The following is a 9,833-nucleotide window of genomic DNA, read 5'->3' as shown; positions in this document are numbered from 1 at the left end:
TGAGAAAATGAGAGCCAGGAATGACCAAGAGAGGAGTGGGGGCAAGCCTGGCAGGAGAACTTGCCAGAGCAGATGTGTGGGAAGTGGGAAAGCGAGAACTTCCATTTACTGCATTCCTACAACTGATGGCCAGTCCTTGTGCCTGCTCTGTGTTTGCACATTTTGTCTCATTTCATTCTTGCAACAACAAATCAGGAAACTGGCATCAGAGAGCCGCAGCCACCTGCCCAAGGTCACACAGCCAGGTCTGGAGTGGAAATTAGGACTGTCTGCCTGAAAGCCTGTAGTCTGTCTGCTGGGCCACACTGCTCTCCAGGGAACAGGACCTTCTGGAAATGGACAAGGAGTGGGCCCAGCTCCGCCTCTGCCTTGCTGCACACCGGAACCTGCTTCCCACGCTCAAGCCCACAGCTTCTTTCTCCCAAGAGACCAGGGGCTGGGAAGCCAGACAAGGCTTTACCTGTTCCATCCTCCCCTATCTTTGGGGGTCCTTGGCTAGAGATATGCATGCCTCCTCAAGCAGGCTGCTGAATCCTGGTAGAGCCCAGGATGCCTGGGGAACGCAGGGGGCTCTGGGATGCTGTCTGGCTTCTGCAGGATCTGTCTCCCTCATCGTACTTGGCCCAGGCTGATATTAAGATTCATCTGCATTCCCCTCGCACCCGCCTGGCAGATGGTGGGGGAGGAGGCTGGGTGCATGCTGGGGGCTGCAGCCAGGGACCAAAGTGGGCCTCAGAGGGCCACGGCAAAGTGACCACCCGCTATGCCTCACAGGGAGGGGAGGGGGCAGGCAGCCCAGACTAGGGACCACTCCACATGCTGGGGGTACTTGTCACCCTCACAGTCTCCAAGGGCTGCTAGGATATGACCTTTGATTTTTCCAAAGATTAAAGGGGCCCTTGGGATTGCAGTGAGGAGACCTGAAATAAGGAGAGCTGGTGATAGGGGTGGACAGGTCCACCATTGGTAATCTCACATCAGGAACTTGGTCTTTCTCCTTGCCCCAGAGGTTTGCAGGGGCCCCATGGGACAGCAGTGCCATCGTCCAGGCTGACTAATCACTGAGCCACAAGAAGGGACGATCAGAGGAGCCGCCTCCAAGGAGGCCTTACCCATCCCTCCCCAGCATCTCAGGTTCCAGCGGCAGAATTCCGCCAGGGCCTCTGGTGACCTTTCCCACCCAGGGACCCAAAGAGAAGAGGAGAGGCAGAAGAAAGCTAAACGCTTCTAGTCACAATGATTGGACTGAGACATTGGGGGTGGAGGGGGGATTGCTCTAGCCTCTCTGAGAAAGGGAAAAGAGGAAAGGAACTGACGTTATAGTAAATGAAGTGCAGGCTAGACACCTAGAAGAACTTCCTTCAGCACAGAAACAAGTCTTACAGAACAAGATTGGCCTATGCAGAGAAACTACTTTGACAATAAGGAAGGCATTCTTTTTCCTCCATTAGAATGGGTTTGGGAAAAAATGACCTTTCCAAATTTCAGGCCTCCTGGGGAAGGGGAGGGCAGCATATTGTTCGGAAGGACTAATAGGTACCCTGTCCGAGGGGTGGAGAAGGTAGGGTCCCTATGCCCTGCTTATCATCCTCTCTCTTCGCCCTCAAAAGAGTTACTCCACCCCGCGCTTGGGGCTGCAGAATGAACGTCCCAGGTCCCCAGGCTGCAGGCCGGCAAGGGAGGAGTTAACTCCGGAGGTACCGGCTGGGCTCACGGTACCTGCAGCCGCCGCCGCCGCCGCGGCTGGTGGGAGGGACGAGGAAGCGGGAGCCGCCTGGGCTTCAGAAGCGCTCCAGCCTGGCTGGTGGCTGGGCGCTGAGCGGGGACCCGGGAGCGGGCGGTCGGGGCTCCGAGCGGCCAGGGGCGTCCGCCAGGGGGCGCGCCGCGACGGGGCGGGAGGGGCCGTCTGGTCTGAGGAACTGGCCCTGGGCACGGACGCGCGCGCGGGTCCCCAGCACATCTGGGCGAGAGCGGCGCAGCTGGAACCGAGAGGGGAGCCGAGCGCAGATCTGGAGCGGCGGAGCCACAGCACAGCTGGGGCCCTTCAAGGCGCTCGGAGAGCACATCTGGGACCTCGGGCAGGGGCCACCCTGCTTGCAGCTGGACTAGGGCAAGGGGGCGGTGGCTACACAGCTGGACCGAAGGGGGCGGGGTCGGTCCTGAGCGTTTGCAAGCGGGAGGGCCGCGAGCCGCGGGGGCCCGGAGCATGGGACCGCGCGCCTAAAGGAGCAGGGTGAAGAGGGGGCCTGGGACCCCGAAAGGAAAAGAGGCGAAAAAAGGGGACGAGAGGAGAAAAGGAAGATGCAACTGACTCGCTGCTGCTTCGTGTTCCTAGTGCAGGGCAGCCTCTATCTGGTGAGTGGTCTGCGGGGAGCCGGGTTCAGGGGCTAGGGCCCCGAGGATTGAGGGAAAGCACGAGAAGCTTCCGTGCCCAAAACTTTCTCCTTCCCCTCAACATCCTGGGTCTGGTGGGGAGACTAGAGGCCGAGGGAGAGGGCATGTCCGAGGCCGGAGACTGAACCGGAAGGGTTAATAGGGGCGGGGAAAGGGTGCTTAGCTGGCCCACCCACTCCGCTGCTAGCGGCGGGAGGTGAGATTAATACTAGGAAAAAGGCTGGGAGCCGGGTCGCCAAGGGTTACCCGACCTCTGCCCAGCGCCTGAGACGCGTGAAAGGGGGGTGGGCCGTGGAGCTGGTGACCCGCCGGGTCAGGGGGGCGTGGGCCTTTTAGCTGCCTTCGTGGACCCAGAGGGCCCCCGACTCTCCGTCCCTCAGCACCAGGAGCTGGTCTAAGGAGGTGGAGTAGCCCCGGGTCCCTCGCTCTTGCCTTCCCTCCCGCTCCCTCCCTCCCGCCTGTTGTTTTCCTCTCCTCTCCCGGCTGCGCGCAGCCGGAGCCCCACAGGACCCGGGCAGGCGGCTCCCGCCCCGGGCGCTAGCGGCAGCTTAGCGGAGCGCCCCGAGCCGGCTCCCTGAACGCCCGCTCCCGGCGGCCAGGACGCTGGGGCATCCCACCCCCGACCCCAGCCAGGGCTAAACTCCCCTCTGACCCTGCGCTCCCCCAACCCGCTCGCGGGAGCGCGCGTACACACAGAAATACACACATACAATCTTGTCTAGGAGAAGCGCCCGGCCGGCCCTACATCTGGATCTGCACCTTCTCTCTAAACAATATTCCCTTTTTCCTTCACCCCCTGGTTCACTGTGTTCACGAAGCTTCCTTTCTCACACCTCCATCCATGGCCCTTTTCTATCCCCTAGCAGTGTACCAGGGCAAAGTGTACACAGATTTGGGAGTCCTGATCCCCGCCCCAGGAGACTCCCCTACTCTACCCCACCCCTGGGGCCCCGGCCGGCAGGGCCAACCTGGAGTATGTGATGGGCATGGCCATGACACAGGCTTCTTTGGGTCTCCTCCTCAGATCCAGCCCTTCAGACATTCTCTCACCCTCGTCCCAGGTAGTGGTGGTGGTGGTTATGTGCCATAGAATCGGTTCCGACTCATAGCAACCATAGCGACCCTGTACCTGTACAGGGTTTCCGAAGTTGTAAATCTTTACGGCAGCGGAAAACCTCATCTTTCTCCCGCGGAACATCTGGTAGTTTCGAACTGCTGATCCTGAGGTTAGCAGCCCGATTCGTAACCACTACGCTACCAGAGGGTAAACAACAAATCTAGATACCGCCCAGCTGTAAGCTGATGTTCCTAGTGCTGGTAACTCAGGATGGTTGGTTACTCTCCTTCAAAGCTGAGCAAACACACATCAGGGAGACTTGCCAACTCCCTGATGCTCTCCAGAGTCATGGAAGTTTGAGCTGGGTCAGGCCGACCTGAGGTCTTTTCCACGGCTCCTTCAGGAAGTTTCCAGAGGTGTGGCCTATGGCCACTGCTGACCCAGCAAAGGCAGGGGAAGCCTCCATGTTTCATAAGAGATAACCGGTGGGAATGAGGCTTGGGTAAAAGAACGCATCTGGTCTGGGAATGTGCCCTGTAATGGGAGGGCTGACTTGTCTGTCTGTGACCTTAGCTTTGGAATGATGTAACCTCTGCGTCCTAGCGCCCTCATCTGCAAAATGGGAATAAGAAGAACTATCTCATAATGCAAGTGAAGTCTTGGCATGTCAGCATCATGGTTCCCTCTGCCATTCTGGATGTGGAGTCCACTTAGGTGTCCTCCTAGTCCTCCCGCCAAAACCTAAACTGCGTTTGTACTTGAAAGAGAATCTCACTGGAGTCACTTGCTTCATTGTCTGTGGATTCTCTTGGTGTCTGAGGATAGAAACTAACCTAGGATATGGTGGTGTCTCTACTACCAGACTAGGAAGTCCCTAAAGATGGTGACTGTACCTCTCCTGTCAAGCTGGGGACTCTCTCAGGAGGGAGATGGAACTTCCCTTTGACTCAGGGCTCCTTGAGGTTAGAGACTGTGCCTCCCCCATCAGCCTGAGAATTTCACAGAGGCCAGGACTCCACTTCTCTTAGAAGATTGGGGCTCTCTCAGTTCAGAGATAATGCTTCTGCATCAGATCGGGTTCTCCCAAGATCAAAAGCTGGGCTTCCCCAGTTAGACTGAGGTTAAGAACTATGCATCTCTGGTGGCACTGGAGAATATTCTCAATCATACTTACAGACTTTATACAGAGGCAGGACAGCGGGGAGAAGACCTGGGGATGATCTCCTTTTAACAGGAGATGGGACCATGAAACCAACTAGAGCGTGAGCTGGATCCCTAACACAAGTGGGCAATGTGTAGGGGGTTCCTTCAATGCTAATCAAAGGGGAAGAGACAGGGTCAGCCATGATGCTGCTTATGGGAAGCATGGAGCAGAAAGCCTGGGTCTTCTAGGGGCAGAGCTCTCACTTCTCCCAACTCCTTCCGTAGGTCATCTGTGGCCAGGATGATGGTCCCCCCGGCTCGGAGGACCCTAAGCATGATGACCGTGAGAGTCAGCCCCGGTCCCGGGTACCGCGGAAACGGGGCCACATTTCACCGAAGTCCCGCCCTATGGCCAACTCCACCCTCTTAGGGCTGCTGGCTCCACCTGGGGAGGCATGGGGAGTCCTTGGGCAGCCCCCCAATCACCCCAACCATAGCCCCCCACCCTCAGCCAAGGTAAAGAAGATCTTTGGCTGGGGAGACTTCTACTCCAACATCAAGACAGTAGCCCTGAACCTGCTCGTCACAGGGAAGATCGTGGACCATGGCAATGGTACTTTCAGCGTCTACTTCCGACACAATGCCACAGGCCAGGGCAACATCTCCATCAGCCTTGTGCCTCCTAGCAAGGCCGTGGAGTTCCACCAGGAACAGCAGATCTTCATCGAAGCCAAGGCCTCCAAGATCTTCAACTGCCGAATGGAGTGGGAGAAGGTGGAACGAGGCCGCCGGACCTCGCTCTGCACCCATGACCCAGCCAAGACCTGTTCCCGAGACCACGCCCAGAGTTCGGCCACCTGGAGCTGTTCCCAGCCCTTCAAAGTTGTCTGCGTCTACATCGCCTTCTACAGCACAGACTATCGGCTGGTACAGAAGGTGTGCCCAGATTACAACTACCATAGCAACACCCCCTACTACCCTTCTGGGTGACCCTCGGCAGGCCACAGTGGCCAGGCCAGGGCTGGAGTGCAGGCCTGCCCAGTCTGGGGGTCATCTGTGTGGAATCTGGGCTGGAAGGGAGTGGAGAGAAGATACCAAGTGTGTCCAGGGCCAAGTCTCAAGCGGTGGGGAAGGGAGTCTCACATGCTGGTCCCCACCTGAGCTTCTGGAGTGCCTAGAGCAGAGGAGCAGCATTCTAGAACTTTCCACACTGAGGGAAAGGAAGACACTGGTCCCGGAGGTCGCTGGGGCAAGAAGACCAGTGTAGCCCCAGCTAGTCATGGAGAAGAATCTAAAACCATGACCCCCTCTTCCCTGCCATCCTGAGAAAGGACAGCAGAGAGAAGAGGGGCACTTCATCAGTGTGGAATCCAAGCGGACAACTCAGAGTGTCTGAGACTGAGCTTCCTGACAGTCAGGGTGGGCTGGGGGTTAGGAAGAATTCTCCAGTCCAGTCCAGTGGGTGGTCCTAAGCCCTTGTCTTGGACTAGCATAGCATGAGACTGACGTGTTGACCCTTGGGGTCTTTGATGTCTTGACAAATAAGTTATCTGCCTCCAACCACCCCACCCTTCCCCCAGATTCCCTGCCAGTGCTCCCCATTCCCACCCAGCCTCTTGCTATGGGGACACTTGTCCTAGAGCTGAGACAGAGAACAATCATGTTCTCCCAGCACTGGAGGCCACAGGTGGACGCCCACAATGGTACCGTACCATGCATCCTTCCCTGGCCCCACCCCCTGCTGGCTTCTCTGGGAGCTTCCTTGTCCCACAGAGTGGTCCCTCAACAGTTAGCCATCAGATTGGGGGATCTCCCAAACTGGGGTACAGTTTCCGCTCTTCCCGTGGGGCCCTCAGCAGCTTGGCGCTGGGGGAGCTAGCCTGTGGGAAGGTGCTGGATTTGTTTTATAGTGTGTTTGGGGAAGTCTTGTGATATTGCCTTGATTGTCGACTTCTGTTTGCAGAATCTTGTTCTTGGAGCAGAGAATAAAGCTTTCCTGGGACATTAGCGTCCAAGTTGTCTCGGGTTAAGGGCCTGCCCTTGCATTCCTGGTGCAGCCAGTGTTTCTCAACAAGACGACTCCTGGAGACAGGAGCGGAAGGGCCCCCACAGCTGTCCGAGCTCTGCTCCCTCTCCAGTCTCCTTTCCAGGGTATCCAATCTCATCCTGGAAAATCCGAGTGAACACAGTTTGGCGCTGGAAGGGGATGGGCTGGCATCAGCCACTGCAGCCCCAGGAGGAAGTGTTAGCAGGAGGAGCGAGCTACATAAGCGTGTTATTTGTTGCCCTCCATGAATTGTCATCTGGCTAGGCCTTGTAGGGGGCAGAGTTGGGGGACACAGGTATCCTAGCTCTGTCATTGGTTATGTGGCCTTGCTAAGTCCATTCCTTCTGGGTTTCCCTCAACTTCTTCCTCTATATAATCGGGCTTGCCTAGTCCCCCAAACCCATAGCTGATTGGATTTTGACTCACAGAGACGCTATAGAGCAGAGTAGAACTGCTTGCAGCCTTAGAGCGTCTAAGGCTGCAATCTTTACTCTTCCTCCCTGTGGAGCAGCTGGTGGATTTGAACTACCAACCCTTCAGCTAGTACTCAAACCATTGCGCCTTTGTGCCTAGTCCAGTGGTTCTCAAATGAGTACGTGTATCAGAAAAACCCAGAGTTGCTGGCCCCACCCCAGGGTTTGAATCAGTAGGTCAGGGATGGACCAAAGAATTTCAGTGGGAGGAGAGATGCTGACTCTGCCTCTAGCTCACTAGGATAGGAGAACAGCACCCCCATACACCCCAGTGTTCTTTCCCAATTGTAATTCCCATCTGTTCCTCCCTGGGGCGCCTCCTGGGGAAGGGAGCTTCCTGAGAATCCGGATATTGAGATTTCTACCTGACCTAGGGAAGAACTGGTCAGGTTAGGGTGAAGGCTGAAGGGGGCTTGGGCCAGTTCCGTCCCCAGGTGAGAGGAGAGGGGCCTCAGGATGGGTGCTCCTGCCGGTGGCACTCGGATGGAATCAGTGAGAGGAAGGCTGAAGTTTCACTTTCAAGATCAAAGTCTCCTCGGTGAAGGCTGTCCTAGGTCTGTTCTCTTGGGAGGGCAGCACCCAGGTCTCCTGGGTCCTTATTGGCGGAGTAGCCACAGCGAGGAACATCCGAGTATGATAAGGCAGTTTTCTTGGCCCCAGTCACTCAGCTTCAGTGAGGACCCCTTTCCCCTCACACACTGCAGAGCAGAGATGGGGCCTCAGATGTCACTGCAGGCCTACATTATGCAGAGTGCCCCAGGAAAGAGGAGTGGCTTGAGTCCGTCCCCCCACCCCATTCCAGTTGCTTCTCCCCCCCCCCCCCCCCATGCACCATATTTCCTGTGGCCTTCTCTCTCAAGCCAACATTTGGGACACCTCTCCCTTCCATGCCACTCTCCCTGCCCATCCTGAGGACCAGTGCTTCAAGCTCAGAGAAGTCCAGGGACTTGCGGCTGCTGGAATCCGGAGTTTCCTTCCATCTGCAGACACCAGCTGTAGGCACTGGAGGAAGAGAAGGTGCAGCAGGGCTGGTGGCCCTGGCCCATTTGTCCTGGCTGGACTGTAAGCAGGACCGGGAGGGGGACCCTCTGACCCACCCGTATCCACTCTTGTCCTCCTGGGGAGAGCCAGTTGCTTCCAACAGCTGGAGGGCCAGGCCTGCCTGCCACAGCTCTGTCCGCACAGGGTGCAGGTCCATTTTAAGAATTTTAAGAACTACATTAACACACACACACACACACACACACACACACGCTGTAGCTCAGCCCTCCTTTCCTGCCTTCCTCAGTTACTCTCCTTGGCTAGCATCTGGTGAACCGATTTCCTTCCAATGCTTTAGTGTTTGGAATGGTTTCTGGTCCCTACTATTCTTATCACCACCAGATATTTCCTGTGCCTCTTGGCCCTTTGGTATGAAATGTCTATGGCATTCCCTGGTCACCACATGGTGCTTTTAGTCCTCTGAGCTTCCACTCTTGATATTCAAGCTCTTATAAGGCAGCAGATTTCTCAGAAAGGAACTTGCCTCCTCCCTGAAAGGTTTAGGTCCTACCCTCAGCCCAACCCTGTAACCTCCCCAACCTCTGTCCCTTAGGGCAATCTGGAGACTCCGTGTACTATAGCCAGCCCCCTCAGCCTTCCCACCTTGCTGGGGAGCTCTGGAAGCCAGGGTCTGGGCCTCCTTCATCAGATTGGAGTCTCCCTGAGGGCAAGAGCTGTAATCTGGAAGAAAGGGGAATGTTTTCTCCCTAAAACTTTGCATAAAGGCACTGTCTTGGCCTCAGCATTGTTATTGCTAGTTGGGTGACTCTGCAGTGAACGTTGCTAATAAGGGAATGGATTGTAGGCCAACTGGCAGCAGCGCTGAGTCTTCTTATTGAAACTTAAGGCCAAAGTGAATGGTGTGGGCCCTCCTCCCTTTCTCCGCCCCCTCCCCCCCCCCCCATTCTCCTTTCCCAGGATGAGCAAGCGGGAACTGAGTCACCCCTTCCCCCTCCTTGGCAGGCTGCTGGTGACCTTGCATGTGGCAGGCTCTGTGGAGAGGCCCATTGCTCAGAGCTCCACAAGGTGGGTGGGTGGGGAGGGAAACTGGAGGAAGGGTGTTTATGAAAGTAGAGACAGCTGAAGGTCGAAGGGTGCCTAGGGACCTGGGTCATGGAGTGGGCATCTGTAGAGGGTGTGTGGAGGACACATGGAACCAGTTGCTCTGTGTTGGAAGCAATCCAATGTCATGGCTGGGAGTGGGAGAGAAAAATGTTACTTCCGCAGACTCGGAGTCTTGGTGCTGCCAGGAGAACCGGGGGCTGGGGTGACGGACGGGGGGAGGCATCACCAGCCCCACCAGGCAGAGGCAAGATGGGGTGGGGGTGGCACCTGCCAATTGTGCCAAAGCCCTGGAGTGACAGCTGCCACCATTGCCAAGGCACAAATGCCAAAGGAGACCTCATGCTCAGCAGTTGGGTGGGTTGATTCTACAGGGGACCCTGTATTCTGTTGGGCTGTCAAGCTCCAAGGCTGGCTTGATAGTAACACAAGCAAAGGACACCCAGTTCAAGGGTCTATGGGTGCTCGTGAGAGACAAGCTGGCACCTTCTGAACCACAGAGGCTACCAATGAGCTGACAATGTGGGTGTTGTAGGAAGCTTTGCCTGGGTTCCAATCCTTCTGTCACTTGTTAGCTGGGTGTCCTTGGACAAATGACATAACCTCCCAGAGCTTC

The 9,833-nt window shown here is 56.6% G+C and overlaps 1 protein-coding gene across 1 annotated transcript; it reads left to right on the top strand.

The window, feature by feature from the left end:
* Positions 1-2,301: 2,301 nt before the first annotated feature.
* NXPH3 (neurexophilin 3) lies at positions 2,302-5,629 on the top strand. The gene is made up of 2 exons (XM_006832484.1): positions 2,302-2,355; positions 4,880-5,629. Exons 1-2 carry the CDS (start codon positions 2,302-2,304, stop codon positions 5,582-5,584), a joined length of 759 nt encoding a protein of 252 aa, XP_006832547.1. The 3' UTR covers positions 5,585-5,629.
* The last annotated feature ends 4,204 nt before the right edge of the window (positions 5,630-9,833 follow it).

This window comes from Chrysochloris asiatica, unplaced genomic scaffold, assembly GCF_000296735.1.
Source record: "Chrysochloris asiatica unplaced genomic scaffold, ChrAsi1.0 scaffold00007, whole genome shotgun sequence".
Lineage (NCBI taxonomy): Eukaryota > Metazoa > Chordata > Mammalia > Afrosoricida > Chrysochloridae > Chrysochloris > Chrysochloris asiatica.
Note: the sequence above shows the minus strand (reverse complement) of the source record. Positions and strands in the feature narration are given on the sequence as shown.

Bases quoted from the DNA above. Each gene is read 5' to 3' on its own strand.
- NXPH3 (XM_006832484.1), top strand. From the start codon at position 2,302: ATGCAACTGACTCGCTGCTGCTTCGTGTTCCTAGTGCAGGGCAGCCTC. The intron at 2,356-4,879 runs GTGAGTGGTCTG...CTCCTTCCGTAG, and splicing joins TGCAGGGCAGCCTCTATCTG to GTCATCTGTGGCCAGGATGA.